General features: G+C 43.6%; 1 protein-coding gene across 4 annotated transcripts in view; it reads left to right on the plus strand.

Annotated features, from left to right (window-relative positions):
- MYLK4 (myosin light chain kinase family member 4) overlaps positions 1-18,094 on the plus strand; it is a 299,781-nt gene that overhangs the window by 189,327 nt on the left and 92,360 nt on the right. For all 4 annotated transcript variants that reach the window (XM_068236806.1, XM_068236807.1, XM_068236803.1 and 1 more), the window contains one exon: positions 16,297-16,390. In XM_068236806.1, coding sequence (XP_068092907.1) covers positions 16,297-16,390 — 94 coding nt within the window. The remainder of the gene's footprint in view (positions 1-16,296; positions 16,391-18,094) is intronic.

Consider the following 18,094-nt stretch of genomic DNA (forward strand, 5'->3'; position numbering starts at 1 on the left):
CATATTGTAAATATAATTAAGAGAGGACAGGCCCAGGGGGTAAAAGGGCATTTTCTTTAAAATAGGGGTGTTTGGAGGCCATCTGCCTATGCTAATAGGACCAAACTGTTACTAATCCAGTCACAACTGTTGTGTGGCTTCTTCTCTGCTAAGCAGCATCTCCCGAGAACACAAACTCTCCAGCCTCGTTTCACCTCCTTCTTAGTGATTGGTCAACAGTTGGGAGGAGGTGGAGCTTGGAAGGTCATATTCTTAGGAATTACATCTTAGAGAAAGCTGGCAGGTGAGTGACAGTGCAACCTGGTAGAATTTATCAGAGCCCTTTAGGGCTACTCCCACCTTAGCCAACAATTACAAGTGACCTCTCAGTCTTAATTAGCAGTCATAAGTGGCCCTCAATGTCAGCCAGCAGTCATAGGTGGCACCAAATATCTGCTGGCAGTCATAACTGGCTCCCAATATCTGTCAGCAATCTTCGATGGCTCCCTAATATCTGCTGGCAGTTAAAGGCGGTCCCCAATATTGGCCAGCAGTCATAAATAACTCCCAACATCTGGCAGCAGTCATGGGTGGCCTCCAAAATCTGCTGGCTGCCATAGATGGCTCAGTCATAGGTAGCACCCAATATCATCCAGCAGTCATAGGTGGCTAAAATCTCTGTCAAAGGTGATCCCTGCCTCTGTCAGTGGTGGTATCAATTAAAAAGGGTGCCAGAGCCGTATGTGTTAAAGACTTCAATGTTATTCACCATAGTTTGCAGCTATAAGTGGAAGAAAAGGGTGCCCGTAATTTTTTATGGCTATATAAATTGCAAGTATTGGTTATATCAGCAGGCCACAAATTCAGTTATATTTTCAGTATATCCTAAAATACGGCTACAACAAGGACGTCTAAAGATCGGTTATATCAGCAGGTCACAAATTCAGTTATATTTTCAGAATATCCTAAAATACGGCTACAACAAGGACATCTAAAGATTGGTTATATCAGCAGGTCACAAATTCAGTTATATTTTCAGAATAACATAAAATGCGGCAACAACAAGGACGTCTAAAGATCGGTTATATCATCAGGTCAAAAATGTGGTTATTTTTTCAGAATAACACGTTTGACTTGTAATGCAGCTACAACTATTATACATTCTGTTATAACAGTTCAAAATAAACATTCTGTATATATGTTTGACATGAAATGTGGCTATAACGAGCGCATCTAAAAATCAGTTATATTAGGAGATGCCTAAATTTATTTATATCAGTTATTTCGGCTATATGAGTTCAAAACAACATATATGTTTGACATGAAATGTGGCAAAGACCATGCACCACCATGGGGAGGGGGTCAGGCACCATTGGGGAAGTTAGGTACCACTGGGGGGTCATAGGCACCACTGGGGGGTATCTTAGAGTTAGGCACCAAGGGGGGGGGGGGTCTTAGGGCTATGCAACACCTAGGGTTAGGCACCCCCGTTGGGGTCTTATAGTTAGGCACCACCAGGTCAGGGTTCTGTGTGAGAGTACGTAGGAGTTAGATCATAGTAATCACTTTTCTCAGCTATATCTGGTGCCCTTTTATAACCAAAATCACTTTTCTCAGTTTTCTCCAGCACAATATAATTTTACTTGGCTATAACCGGTGCCCTTTTTTAATCAAAAGCACTTTTCTTGTTTATATACGGTGCTGTTTTATAACACCAAATTACATTTCTAAGTGACATCTAGCGCCTTTTTTCCAGATGCCCTTTTCAAATGAATGCATCAGTGGTTAGCAAGGATATATTGTTGAGCAAACTAGTACTGTAACACATTTGGGGGGAAATTCAGACTCAACAATGCACTGAACTGTAGAAAACATAGTGGTAAGCACTAAAAAGCTAGGGCACTGAAACTTTGTCACAACGTATTTGACACTTTTGGCACCACCCACTTTTTTAGCACTCCTCCTTCTTCACCATCATCCTCCAAGGGCCACATGGTTGTATTTGCCACCCAAGGCAAATAGTCTCAGTATTTCACTGTACCTGTTCCAGGCAAAAGTATAAAATTGTCTTTTAGATTTGGATGTGCATGATTGATAGAGACCTTGTCGAGAGTAATAATGTTACTTAGCACAATCTTAGAGGTTGTGCACCATGCATATCACATTACAGTACCAGACACCAGGGGTTAATGATTACATTAAAAAGACATACTGTATATACCTGTAACAACACATCTTTTTCTTCTTGGCTCTCTTCCATCCTATTTACACCACTGCTGCTGCAGAGAGATGTGGTTCTCTCCTGCTTCATGGTCCTGCAGACTGTCCCCACGTGCTATACGTCGGCCTGCACCTTCCTCCCATTTGACTATTGCCCACCCTTGCACTTGTATAATGGGCAGGTAGCATGTGCCCAAACATCCAAATAACCTGGGTATTTGATCATGTGACAAGACCTACATGATGTAATTAAACAGATTTCCTTTCCACTTTAATAACATATTGTTTATTTAACAGAAATTGTGTATAGGAGAAAGCAGGAGTTCCCAACCTGTGTGCAATGACACATTTATGCATTTTAGAACACTAACTTGTCGCCTCTAGTATATTAAGAAGTGTACGCTGTACCAGCAACAACCTAGAAATGCCATGCAAAACACAATGAGTTCAGTCAGCCAGCCTGCAAAAGCCAGACAGCTTTCTACGAACATAAACACCAGGGGCAAACCCAGGATTTTCAAGGGGGGGGATTCCTGACAGGTCTCCCTCAGCCACGTACAATAAAGTATAATAATATGGTAGAACATCATGCTGGATACACATAATGCAATTTCCCGTTGAACTGACAGGATCTCACAATTATTTCCGACATGTCCAGTTTGCTCCTGATTGGCAATAAGATTGATCAGGAGCAGTTTGGATGCAGATAATAATGAGGACAACCAACATTGGTAATGAAGGGGAAAGTGAAGCATTCACACAGCAGGGCACAGGCCTGTGCTCATACCAGACCTGTTAAGTTCCCCAGAGCTCCTCCATACTCTGTACACACACTGCTGCTCCATGCTCTTTACACACACTGCTGCTCCATGCTCTGTACACACTCTGCTGCTGCTGCTCCATCCAAGTCAACTGTAACCGGGAAAAAAATGGGGCAATGCTGTGAACTGCAGGATGCCTGCAGATATTCTGGTGTCTCAACTTGTGCCAATCCCCAGACACTGTACTGGCCCTGGTCTGAGGGGGGATTCTGGGCAGCTGTCATCCCCCCTGCGTTTGCCTGTGAACACTTACTATTTAATCTAGTCATCACGTTATGACATTTATTTGTTAGGTATTAGGTTATAGGACTGAAAAACGAAGCTTCTAAAGGGCAGGAGAACAGAGGGGAATGCCTGTTTTTGTTTTTTTGTTTTTCTTTTTAAATTGTCTGCTGTTAGGTGGGAAAAAGTTGGAACACTTTACATGGGTCATCTCATGAATATTATTGTTACTGATTTTTTAATATAGCGCTGCCATCTTACACGTTGATGTATAAAATAAGAAACTGGTACATGATACAGAGATGATATACAGCATAAATGTCACAGTGAATTAACACATTGTCAAACAATCATACAGTAATTGCAACACAATGAGAACAAAACCTTACCCTTGTGAGCTTGCAGTCTAAAAGAAAGGGCAGAAACAAGAAGTAAGGCAAAGAGTACACTATATATGTGGAGGTGATGATACCGGTACCACAAGAGCCAGAGCTTGGTAAATGGCTGGAGGAAATGATTTAGAATATATATTTTGTCCTTGCTTGAGTTACAAAGCTCTCAAGAAGTGATGAGCTTCTAAATATGGCACAAGAAAAAGTTAAATTTTGCACCCTCAAGCGGAATTGATTAAAGCTATATTTTGCCCCAAGAAATTTTACATTTGAATTGAAGTCAGGAATTTTGTGAAATCTAAGTTTAAGTTTTGGTGGGAAAACTTATTTTAAATGTGGCAGGGTGTGGAACTGGAGAAGTTGTTTTTTTTTTTAGCTCATTAGAATCCTTATTTTTCTGCAAAAGATGTTTTCCCTCAAGTCAACTGGTTAAACTTTTTAAACATTAAAACGTATATAATTAAAGGGGCACTACAGCAAAAAACTGTAAAAATTTAAAATATGTGCAAACATATACAAATAAGAAGTATGTTTCTTTCAGAGTAAAATGAGCTATAAATTACTTTTCTCCTATAATGCTGTCACTTACAGTAGGCAGTAGAAATCTGACAGAATTGACAGGTTTTGGACTAGTCCATCTCTTCATAGGGCATTCTCAGCAAGGCTTTTATTCTTTAGGCCTGGGCCACACTAGCTCCGGGTGCGGGACGCATCCGCGGTCCGGGCTCCGATTTTCAAAACCCGGAACGCAAACGGATCCGTGCTGCCTTTTTTGCAGCACACGTTTTGGATCCGCTTGCGTTTTTTGTTTTTTTTTTTTGCTAGAGGGGGTAGCAGCCAGGACGGGGGGCTGCGGGCAAAGCGGCGGCCAGGGGGGTCACATCCCCCCCCCCCTTGCTCACCTGGGTGCCCCCCGTCCCCGCTCCCCCTCCAGCTCGCATATAATGTAATAATTTGTACCTAATGAAGTTCGGCGAGCCGGGCACTTCCGCCCACACCGCTCGCCGTCACTTCCTGCAATGTCGCCCTCTGTATTTCAGTGGGCGGCATCGCAGGAAGTGACGGCGAGCGGTGTGGGCGGAAGTGCCCGGCTCGCCGAACTTCATTAGGTACAAATTATTACATTATATGCGAGCTGGAGGGGGAGCGGGGACGGGGGGCACCCAGGTGAGCAAGGGGGGGGTGGATGTGACCCCCCCTGGCCGCCGCTTTGCCCGCAGCCCCCCGTCCTGGCTGCTACCCCCTTCAGCATGGCGGCCCCCTCCTTCACCATGGGACACTGGAAACTGATCCGTTTCCAGTGTCCCAAAATGTCAGTGAAGAGGGAGGCCCGTTTCCCCATTGATTTTCACTACCCGTACGTGTATACGGGTCCGTGAAAAATGCTGCAAGTCCGGACTCAGCGTTCCGGGTTTAAAAACGTATTCCGCGGATCACACGCGGATACGTTTTTAACTTGAGTGTGTGCTGTTCCTATTTTTAACATTGGTATCCGTGGCTACGTTTTTCGTCCGGGACAAAAAACGTAGCTACGGATACGTTTTTAAATTAAGTGTGAACTAGCCCTTATAAAGATATTCCCTAAAAAGGATTCAAACAATCATGCTGGCCAGCTTCCCTGCTCGCTACACAGTTTTTTAGCAATTGGACAGAGCAACTGCCATTCACTTATTGCTTTTGAAAATAAATATATCCCTGAGAATCCCCTATAAATAGATGGACTAGTCCAAAACCTGTCACTTCTGTCAGATTTCTACAACCTACTGTAAGTGACAGCAAAAAAATCATTGTGGTGTCCCTTTCCTGCCATTTGTAGCCCCCTGTATCCCATACAGATGGTGTTCTAAATTACATTTATAGCCAACGAGCATGGCACTCCTCACCGTCATGCGTCAAGCTGCCTTTTTTTTTTCTTCATTATTTACATTAAAACAGTCTTATGAGGTTGAAACCACTACAATCTTATCCCAACCCCCTTTCCCTAGTCATAACCACTCCAACTAGTTGCACAGAAGCAGCCTCTTTACAAAACATCTCTAGTTCATTCAGGTTTGATGGCTTCTGAGCATGGACAGCTCTCTTTAACTCACACCACAGATTTTCAATTATATTCGGATCTGGCAGTGGCGGCGCCAGGGGGGTGCTTGGGGGTGCTCGAGCACCCCCTAGAATTGTCCAAGCACCCCCAAAGCACCCCCTGGAGTGAACTGACTTCAGGCGTCTAAAAGACGCCAAGTCAGTTCACACACCGGCAGCACGGAGCAGCAGGCAGGGCTACGGTAAGATGGCCGCCCGGAGCCCTGTTCTGCAGACTTCGGGCGGCCATTTTCCCGTAGCCCTGCTCTCTGCATGCAGGCAGGAAGTCTCGTCGTGACGTCGGGAAGGAAGAGGATCGTGGGCGCGCGGGCGCTGCGCGCCACAATGAGGTCGGGACTCGGGACGGGAGGTCGGGAAAGAAGGTCTTCTGGCTGTAGGTGAGTAAATGGGTTTTTCTTTTCTTTTTCAGGTGATGCGAATTGTGCATATTGGGGTCATATCTGCTACGGATTGTGCATATTGGGGTCATATCTGCCACGGATTGTGCATATTGGGGTCATATCTGCCACGGATTGTGCATATTGGGGTCATATCTGCCACGGATTGTGCATATTGGGGTCATATCTGCCACGGATTGTGCATATTGGGGTCATATCTGCTACGGATTGTGCATATTGGGGTCATATCTGCTACGGATTGTGCATATTGGGGCGATATCTGCTACCGATTGTGCATGTTGGGGTCATTTCTGCTACCGATTGTGCATATTGGGGTCATTTCTGCTACCGATTGTGCATATTGGGGTCATTTCTGCTACCGATTGTGCATATTGGGGTCATTTCTGCTACCGATTGTGCATATTGGGGTCATATCTGCTACCGATTGTGCATATTGGGGTCATATCTGCTACCGATTGTGCATATTGGGGTCATATCTGCTACCGATTGTGCATATTGGGGTCATATCTGCTACCGATTGTGCATATTGGGGTCATATCTGCTACCGATTGTGCATATTGGGGTCATATCTGCTACCGATTGTGCATATTGGGGTCATATCTGCTACCGATTGTGCATATTGGGGTCATATCTGCTACCGATTGTGCATATTGGGGTCATATCTGCTACCGATTGTGCATATTGGGGTCATATCTGCTACCGATTGTGCATATTGGGGCCATATCTGCTACCGATTGTGCATATTGGGACCATATCTGCCACCGATTGTGCATATTGGGACCATATCTGCCACCGATTGTGCATATTGGGACCATATCTGCCACCGATTGTGCATATTGGGACCATATCTGCCACCGATTGTGCATATTGGGACCATATCTGCCACCGATTGTGCATATTGGGACCATATCTGCCACCGATTGTGCATATTGGGACCATATCTGCCACCGATTGTGCATATTGGGACCATATCTGCCACCGATTGTGCATATTGGGACCATATCTGCCACCGATTGTGCATATTGGGACCATATCTGCCACCGATCGTGCATATTGGGACCATATCTGCCACCGATTGTGCATATTGGGACCATATCTGCCACCGATTGTGCATATTGGGACCATATCTGCTACCGATTGTGCATATTGGGACCATATCTGCTACCGATTGTGCATATTGGGACCATATCTGCTACCGATTGTGCATATTGGGGCCATATCTGATAACGATTGTGCATATTGGGGCCATATCTGATAACGATTGTGCATATTGGGGTCATATCTGCTAACGATTGTGCATATTGGGGTCATATCTGCTACCGATTGTGCATATTGGGGCTATATCTGATAACGATTGTGCATATTGGGGCCATATCTGATAACGATTGTGCATATTGGGGCCATATCTGATAACGATTGTGCATATTGGGGCCATATCTGATAACGATTGTGCATATTGGGGTCATTGGACGTGTTTTTTGTTAAAATCTGCTCACATTACGTGTATTTTCTTGAGAAAACCTGCACAATTATGTGAATTTTCTGGGAAAAGGGTCACCAAAACTTGGGCCCTCTGTCTTTGCGTTGCACTTTTAAAGGGAACCCGAGGTGAGAATAATATTGAGGCTGCCATATTTATCTCCCTTTAAGCAATACCAGTTGCCTGGCTGCCGTGCTGGTCCTCTGCCTCTTATTCTTTCAACCATAGACCCTGAACAAGCATGCAGCAGGTCAGGGGTTTCTGACAATATTGTCAGAACTGACAAGATTAGCTGCATGGCTTGTTTCTGGTGTAATTCAGTTCACTACTACAGCCAAATAGATCAGCAGGGCTGCCAGGCAACTAGTATTGTTTAAAAGGAAATAAATATGGCAGCCACCATATCACTCTCACCCTGGGTTCACTTTAAATTACAGTTAGCCCCGCCCTCATCCGGTCATGACCACGCCCATTTTTTCGCCGCGGCGCGCTTCGCGCGCCGCAGGTTGTGGCCACACCCATTTTTGGCGCGGCGCGCTTCGCGCGCCGCAGGTCGTCAGCTCCCCCGGAAATTGGTCCAGCACCTGCATAGCACCCCCTAAAAAAATTTCCTGGAGCCGCCACTGGGATCTGGGGACTGAGATGGTCATTCCAGAACGATGTACTTGTTCCTCTGCGTGAATGCCTTAGTGGATTTTGAGAAGTGTTTAGGTTTGTTGCCTTGCCCCTGCACAGCTTCAGCTTTGTCACTGATTCCTGGACATTGGTATCCAGAATCTGCTGATACTGAGTGGAATCCTTGCGTCCCTCAACTTTGACAAGATTCCCAGTCCCTGCACAGGCCACATAGCCCCACAGCATGATGGAACCATCACCATATTTTACTGTAGGTAGCAGGTGTTTTTCTTGGAATGCTGTGTTCTTTTTCCTCCATGCATAATGCCTCTTGTTATGCCCAAATAACTCAATTTTAGTTTCAGCAGTCCACAGCACCTTATTCTAAAAGGAAGCTGGCTTGTCCAAATGTGCTTTAGCATACCTCGAGCGACTCTGTTTGTGCTGTGGGCAGAGAAAAGGCTTTCTCTGCATCACTCTCGCTCTCGCATACAGCATCTCCTTGTGTAAACTGCGGCGAATGGTTGCATGTTGCACAGTAACTCCATTTGCAGCACGATGATGTTGTAGGTCTTTGGTGCTGGTCTGTGGGTTGACTCTGACTATTCTCACCATTCATCGCTTCTGTTTATCCAAGATTTTTCTTGGTCTGCCACTTCAAGCCTTAACTTGAATTGAGCCTGTAGTCTTCCATTTCCTCAAAATTTTCCTAACTGAGGAACAAGGCAGCTGAAATCTCTGAGATAGCTTTCTGTATCCTTCCTCTAAACCATGATGGTGAACAATCTTTGTCTTAAGGTAATTTGAGAGTTGTTTTGACACCCCCATGTTGCTACTCTTCAGAGAAAATTAAAAGAGGAGGAAAACTTACAATTGACCCCCATAAATACTCTTTCTCATAATTGGATTCAACTGTGTATGTGGGTCAGGGGTCACTGAGCTTACCAAGCCAATTTGAGTTCCAATAATTAGTTCTTAAGGTCTTGGAATCAATAAAATGACAATAGTGCCCAAATTTATGCACCTGCCTAATATTATTTAAACAATTATTACGCAATTTCTGTAAATCCAATAAACTTAATTTCACTTCTCAAATAAAGGTTGCCCTTTTGTATCCCACTGTAAATATACATATGTACAGTATGTATATATATATATATATATATATATATATATATATATATGTGTGTCTGTATATATATATATATATATATATATTACAATATGACAGTATGTGTGTTTATATATATACTAGTGGCCTAAGCCCATTTAAAAACGGGCTAGGTCCATTCCTAATGCGCTGCGCACCCATCGCGCACGCCGCGCACCACGCACTCGTCGCACGCGCACACACATGCCCGCCCCTCCTGGCCCCGTCCTCCTCCGGCTCTCGGCAGTATCTCTGCATCTTGTCCCTGCACATGCGCAGTGCTAAAAAGCACTGACAGATGTACAGACGCAGCGACACAGGGATTTTATAGTATTATAGTATAGGATAGCTTGTATATGTATATATATATATATATATATATATATATATATATATATATATATATATATATATATATATATATATATATTTAGCTTGTCTAATACCTCCTCATTTGTCTCTAACCACAAGTTGTAATTTGATCTCTCCGCTGTGTCACCCGACTGCCATGGCAGAGATGGCAGATAAGATCATTTGAAAGTTCAGGATGTTAACAATATAGTCATTTGGTTCCCACGTGCTTCTGCGCTAATGCTTCTGCCTTACTGATTTATCTTACCTTACCTTTACCAATTTTTGCATGGATTTTGATACTCTTAGCTTGCTGCCTGCACCGACCTCTGCCTGGATTTTTACTACTCTCTGCCTGCCGCCTGCACCAACCTCTGCCTGGATTTTGACTACTCTCTTCCTGTGTTATTTGCACAGTTTCACAATTTCTTAAAGCGGATCCGAGATGAAAAACTAACTATAACAAGTAACTTGTCTATACATCTAAAGTTTAGATAGTTTACACAGCAAATCTAGCTGAAAACAGCTTCAATAGAATATGATTATTTCTTCCTGTGATACAATGACAGCAGCCATGTTGTTTGTAAACATTACACACAGCACTCAGCCTCTGAAAAAAAAGCCTCCTCCTGCCCAGACTGAGCTCCCATGAGCCCTTGCTACTGCTAAGGCTCTCCGAAAACCTGTGGGCAAGGATTATTCAGTTTATAGGGAACTAGAGTATAAAAACAAAAACAAAAAAGTATTTGGCTTGAGGAATGCCCTATAAACAATATGAAAGAAACACAATTATGCAATGAGTAAAAGTTCATCTCGGATCCACTTTAAGTTTATTCACACATTTAATTAATTCAACAATTTTGTGTTACAGTCTTTTATTTATATGCAGAATGTCTACCAGGCCTTTATTCTGATATATTTTGGTGAGTTATGACTTGAGAATTGGAGGCCTAACATTTTTGAATTTTTTTTACCACTTTTAGACCCATAAATCCAGACAGAAATGCACCACCAGGGAGGTTAAGCAATACCAGTTGCATGGCTGTCCTGATGACCCTCTGCCTGTAATATTTTTAGCCATAGACCCCGAACAAGCATGCAGCAGATCAGGTGTTTCTGACAATATTGTCAGAACTAAGATTAGCTGCATGCTTGTTTCTGTTATAATTTAGACACTACTGTAGCTAAATAGATCAGCAGGGCTACCAGGCACCTGGTATTGTTTAAAAGAAAATAAATATGGCAGACTCCCTATCACCCTCACTTTAAAGAGAATCTGTATTGTTAAAATCGCACAAAAGAAAACATACCAGTGCGTTAGGGGACATCTCCTATTCCCCTCTGTCACAATTTCGCCGCTCCCCGCCGCATTAAAAGTGGTTAAAAACAGTTTTAAAAAGTTTGTTTATAAACAAACAAAATGGCCACCAAAACAGGAAGTAGGTTGATGTACAGTATGTCCACACATAGAAAATACATCCATACACAAGCAGGCTGTATACAGCCTTCCTTTTGAATCTCAAGAGATCATTTGTGTGTTTCTTTCCCCCCTGAGGGGGGAGTGCATAGCAGAACCACAACACTGAAGAACTTGGCAGCCTTCCAGACACAGGCTGACAAGTCTGACAAGGGAAAGATACATTGATTTATTACAGAGACTGTGATAGTACAAAGTGCTGCAGTAAGCCAGAACACATTAGAATAGCTTTTGGAACTTGTAGGATGATAAAAAACAGGATGCAATTTTTGTTATGGAGTCTCTTTAAAGAACAATGATAAGATTTTGAAGGAAATGCTGTTAACTGTTTACATCAATTAGGAGAAGTGTCAGGAGAAAGTCAATGAGCATATGTAACACAACACTCCAGTTATGCATTATTCTTGTCACTGGTAACCCTTGATTCTTTTTATAGCCATAGCTAATGTCTGACTACAACATCTCGCTTTCTGTCTGGCGGGATATAAGGTGCTAGTTCTCAGAGAAGGTCACGCAAAGCAGAAAAATAACCTTATCTTTAGTATACAAATGGTCTTTTAATGATTTATAATGTTAATGCAAATTAAATTAAATAGATTAAACCATTCTGAAAGTGTGTAAGTTTGCAAATGCAAAGGGACACAGCACAAAGTAATTTTCAATAGTAGCCACATTATACAAATACTGATAGTATGAGTTCAACTGACACACCTCATTTCAGCTCTGTATCTGAATACGATTTTTGAAGGAAAAAAAATCAGCTGATGCTGATTATTCAGCCCTGATTTATAACTAGATTTGGTCATTTAGAAATACTAATAAACTGATGCTGTGGCCAGTCAGCAATATGCCACTGACTACTTAAAGAGAGCTCAAGGTGGGCTCATAAAATAAAAAAATAAAAAAATTGCTACCTGATCCGGGGTGCTGAGTGGATCAGGTGGCCGCCAAACCGCCGCTCCTGTGGGCCGCACTGGCCCACTTTCACTTTCGTGACCTCTAGGTCATGATGCTGGAAGGAGAGAGATCTCTCTCTCCCGGTGTGCAGGGAGGCAGGGGAGCGGCAGGAGGCGTGGCTGGGGAGAGAGAGAGCTGCTCAATGTCAGCTCTGGAAAATCTACAGAAACGCCCCTAGCGGTCGTTTTGAATAGGGAATCCGTCTCCTCTATTTACCTTCCGAGATAGAGAAAAATATTGTTGCTAATTTGGGGGGGGGGGGGCTATAGCATGGTGGTGGGAGGGGTCAGAGAGCGGCAGTGTGGGGACACAGAGGCTTGTCCATCGCTCCTCCTCCTCTCTCCACTGAACAGTGCATACCACTTGTCTATAGCTGAACAGTGTGTCTATACAGCACTCATTCCCCAGAACATCTCTCTAACGTCATTAATTGAGGGTGCGTATGAGACTTAAGAAGCTATATACTGGTATTTCTGAATGGTGACATTTGTCTTATATAGGTTGTTATTTTACCAGGGTGGTTTATTGTGATCATTTTTTGGGAGGGGTTTAGTTATACATAGATGTAGCATTGATGAATATAATTGTGCCTTCTTAAAACAGAGTGTATTTGCAATAATTCAGCTTTAAAGGATACCTGAGCTCAAATTCTTTGAGAAATTGGGGGAGCAGGTTTGTACTGTTACCTGTGCAGATGCCTACTGCTCCCCCCCCCCCCTCCCCGTTTTCCTCTCAGCCCCCCGTAACTCACCTAAAAGCCCCCCGGGATTCTCTTCAGGTCAGCCGGGTCAGGACTTACTGCGGAGGTGCCGGCGGGGCTGCGCGCGCCCTACAGCTCGTGCAAGTGGCCAGGAGCGCACTGCACATGTGTATGATGTCATACACATGACGCAGTGATGTCATACGCATGCGCAGTGCATTCGCGGCGACGGGCAAATGCTGTAGGACACGCGCAGCCCAGGCCGGCACGTGCACAGTAAGTCCTGACTCGGCCGAAAAGGATTCCCGGGGGGCTTTTTAGGTAAGTTACGCGGGGCTGATAGGAGAACGAGGGGAGTGGTAAGCATCAGCACAGATAACAGAATATGCCTACTCCTCCTTTTCTCAAAAAACAATTGAGCTCTGGTATCCTTTAAGTGGGCAACTGTGGTTTCCCGTGATGCATAGCCCCTTATACTTTCCAAGTGGTTCTGAGTCACCATAAGCTGTATTGGTATTCTGTTCATAGACATAGATTATTCTGTATAATATCTATAGGGGGGCAGACAAAAGAAGCTGCTGTGATTGTTCTATTCACAGCATCTTCACAGGGACAGGTATTGACATGAATCTTTCACACACTCATCCTCTGTTGGCTGTCTGGTGAGGACACTGAACTCCTCCCTGTCTTTCCTAATCCACTTCCTAACTACCCACAAAATCAATCCTAGCTAATCTTGACCACTTCCTGGCCCACACACATCTAGAAGACTCAACCCCTCTGCCTGCACTCCCTTATCTCATCAGCCTGAACATTAAAACCATACCATATTATGCAGGCCCATTAATCCCTGCCTGCTTAAACCCCTATTGCACATGGACAGCAAAACTCCATCATGATGGCCTTCCCTTGGCTGCGCACAGTCCAGGCCTCTGCTTTTTTGTGAACCATTATGGTGCTTTATTCCTGCTTTGTAAATGGTGACTCACTTGCAGGAACCTATTCTCAATTAATCTTTCTAAAATGTTCAATACTGAATATGCACATAAGATTACAGGTTCAGCCTTCTACATTATCACAGCTCTCCATCTTCCAAGCTCCATCTGTCTATTCTAATTCATATTATATTGTTTCATGGCATATATGGTGAAAGGGATACAGTTATACAGCCATGTAGTCATTAATTACCCGTGTAGTACAGCTGCACAAAGTAAGTTTCTATTGTGGATATTGTTCATTATACTGGAGTCAACATAACACTGAAGCTACTGTAATGGATGCAGTTTTTGTTTTTTTTTGTATCCATTCCTTTTACTTTGATGTGACTCTAAAGTTCAGTGTGTTGGACTGCCTGCACACAGGAACACTTTCAATACAAAATGTTTGTGGGACCCTGAGAGGGGATAGAAATTAAAATCTGCACTTACCTGGGGCTTCCTCCAGCCCCCCGTAGCCCGCAGGGGCCCTCAGTGTCCTCCGGGGACCCTGCTTGGTCCCGCTGGTGTTGCAATAAGTGGTCCCGCTGGTGGCTCCGGCCCGTCTGTGCACGCCACACTATCACAAACCCGTTGCTGTAAGCCTCCATTGCATGCGCAGTTCAGTCTTTCGAGAGCCACGCAGGAGGCTTTTGGTGATGGGCACGTGACAGTGTCAGGTGCATGGACGGGCTGCGCAGGTGCAGTAGCTCACAACTTTAGCCGAAATCGCCAACCTAACGGAGCCGCCAGCAGGACCATGGAGGGGAACCAGCGGACACCAAGGGACCTCGCATGCTACAGAGGGCTGGAGGAAGCCCCAAGTAAGTGCAGATTTTAATTTCTATGCACTGCTCCTTTTAAAAGAAAGAATTTCAAACCCCACATTAGATATTTTACACACTGTTTACTGATGCCAAATATACACTTTACACTGTGAACGGGCCTGTGCTCCTGGGAGGCCTGCTGGTCCTCCCCAAGGTTGCCCTCCTGAATAGAACACAATCTTGAGGAAGATGAAAGGCAACACACAAACACTCACCTCTTAGGGCCCGTTTCCACTTGTGACGCATGCGTCTGATTGCAGCGCTGTACACTTATTTATTTGCCCCAATCACGGCTGGTAGGCTTATCAAGGAGCCCCGCTCTGTTTACTAGCAAGGAACGCGCACGCGTGCTGCTAACCCCTCCTCCAGGACTTTGACGACAAGGCGGTCCTGGTGGCGCCACCCTCCCACTGCCCATCAGTGTGAGGTGGTCGGGAGGTAAATGTAGGAATGGAAAGAGGGGATTGGGGAGTGGGAGGACCAGTCCAAATTCCGCATCAGGGCCCTGAGGTCTGTAGCTACTCCACTGTCTGGAACATTGCAGCAATTGGCCTAATATTGTGTAGGACCTTTTGTGCCACCAAAACAGCTCTGACCCACAGAGGCATGGACTCCACAAGACCTCTGAAGGTGTTCTGTAGTACATGGCATCATGTTAGATTAGACCTTACAAGCACTGAGGTGGGCTCCCTCTGGGTTGTTTTTTTTTTTTTTTCATTTCAAGCACATCTCACAGATTTAGTACATGGCATCATGTTAGATTAGACCTCTCACAGATTCTCAGTGTTGGATATTTGGAGGGCAAACAAAACTATTATTCATCAGATCAGGCCACATTATTCGATTGCTTCACCATCCCGTTTTAATTCTCAGGTGCAAATTGTAGGTATGTCTAGTACAGTGTTACTCAAACCTGTCCTCGTGACTCCCCAACAGTGCATGTTTTGCAGGCAACCTCCCCTATACACAGGAGGGGTAATTAGTGTCTCAGCTAGGTGAATTCCATTTAGCTGTGGCACTAATTACCCCGCCTGTGCTTATTGCCTGCAAAACCTGCACTGTTACGGAGTCACGAGGACAGGTTTGAAAAACACTGGTCAAGTAGAACTCATGGAGAAGCATAGCGATTTGTTTGATCTGCTGATAGATTTGCAAAACTCTGATTTGCTGTGATCACATCTTGCTTTAGCACATGATCATGGCTAGCAAAACAGAGACTTTTATATCTACTCACCTGATCAAACTGACCACACGCTTCTCCATGAGATCTCCATGGGTACAATAAGTGGAAAACAGGACTCAGCATGGGAACTGGGACTCCTCTCTGGCATCTCCCTCCTGCTCCTCCTACCCTCTCCCTTGCACAGCAGAACACATAATTATCTGTGAGCCAAATAATGTGTTTTTGTGCGTATCATTCCTAAACTGACTTCCGAAATGATCTGTTAAGATTGTTTTTGACGACAAAGGTTTAAAGCGTGTATGGGCCTATATCTATCCCCTTGTGCCACTTTAACTAGATAATCAGTAACATCACCTGTCAGTGATTCTAATACTGTAGCTGATTGATGTATATTACCTTATGCAAGGTTTTAAGTCTGTGTCATACAGTCAATGTCATAATTTGTGTTTACAGATTGCCAAAGATGAAATCACTCACGAGAAAAAGAAAAACTTTGTGAGTCTGAAGGGAACAAAATCTTCAAAGAAAAAGAAGCCACCAGATACAGGTACCAAAGTGTATTCTCCGGAAGGTGAAAGAAACAATTTGCAGTGTGTTGTTTTATGATATGACCATCAAAATGAAGTGACCTATAGGACTGGAATAAGGAGTAAGGCTTGGTTCACACATAAAAAGGTGTGCTGTCAGTTTTGGACTGTTGCATGTGTGTCTGTGGCTGTGTTCACACATAAATCTGTATTTCCGGACCATACATTTTTACATTTCCAGTCCGGTCCAGTCTTGTCAGTTCTGTATCAGTTTTGTATGTGTTTCTATGGCTGTTCTCACACATAATTGGTTTACATTTCTGGTCTAGTCTGGTAAACCTAATAGAAAATGAATACAAAACTGATGCAAAACTGACAGGACAGGACAGTACTGGACCGGGCTGAAAATCTGCAGATTTATGTGAGAACCAGGCCTAAGCCATATTTTACAGGCCTATCTCACAGAATTGGGATCTGGGAGATGTATGCATCTAGATGCATCTGGGAGATGTAGTTGTTGGTAGACTGATGTTTCTTCCCCTGCCCCATACAGTACTAACTGACAGTATTTGCATTGTTTCTCAGTAGAGACGGTTATATGAAGAATGCTTTAAAACTACAGTTGTACATTAATAAAGTTCTGTATGGAATCTTTCACTTTCTGAACAAGGAGAATGCTTTAGTGATGTACAGGCTGCAGCACATTATTGTTCACAAAAGAGTAAGAGATTATGTGAAACTGGCCCTTACCAGAAACCTGCAATAGTATTGCAAGCTAGTTGTTAGAACAGGTACTTTTTGATTCCTTTTATGAGTACCTATAGAAGCATTTCCGGTCCAGATTTCATAAATCAAATTAATTCCACAGAATTAGCCAGACATTTTGAATTCTCTGGAGGATGACCTAAAAAAACATTAAAAATATTGCTTATTTGAAAGAGATGTTTAACTAAAATCTGTTGCATGTAATTGTAAAAGTAATTTGGGAGTACACTGCTAAAGAGGGATACTAAGGAAACATATGCATGAATCAATTTACAAATGATTTGCACCATTGATGAAGATGCTGCAGTGCTAGTGCACAAAATATTAGGGGAATATTTTACTTTCTACAAGGAATGTAGTATGGGCAGTTATAATGTAAAGCTTAGGACCAGTTCATATGGGTGCTCTACCAGTTTTAAACGACAGCCCCGCTGCTCCTCGCTCAAGCGCTGTCCATTCAAATGAACTGATACTGTTGTTTGCCATTGTTCATGCAAAGACTGTACTCAATCATGTTGCGTCCTGTAGTCTTGTTTACTCCTGGAGGCTACATAGCTTTGGGAATCGCCTATGAGCCGTGCTTCCGTGTCCCCCTGCAGGGCTAAAAAACGATGAATGACGGAAAGCAACACCAGAAGATGCTAAACGTTTATTTTCTTGCTAGCAGAAAAGCATTTAAGCAAGAGGCTGTGTAACGCCCATCTGAACCGGCCCTTACTTATCAGTAAAGCAGCAAATGTATGCATCCTAAAATTTAACATGTAGTATACAGTATGTGTTACTACTTGATCTTATTTGTATGTGGCAGAATAGTGCTTGTCTGGCCTTTTACAGCTTGTTGAAAATGCTTTATATGTTGTTTTAAAAGGCTATTGCTACTTACAAATGACTGAACAAGCCTGTGAGCATATGCTTTGAAGACTAATCAAACCAGCTGTTATACGCTTGCTGTCCTGTCA

The sequence above is a fragment of the Hyperolius riggenbachi genome, chromosome 5 (assembly GCF_040937935.1).
Source record: "Hyperolius riggenbachi isolate aHypRig1 chromosome 5, aHypRig1.pri, whole genome shotgun sequence".
Classification (NCBI taxonomy): domain Eukaryota; kingdom Metazoa; phylum Chordata; class Amphibia; order Anura; family Hyperoliidae; genus Hyperolius; species Hyperolius riggenbachi.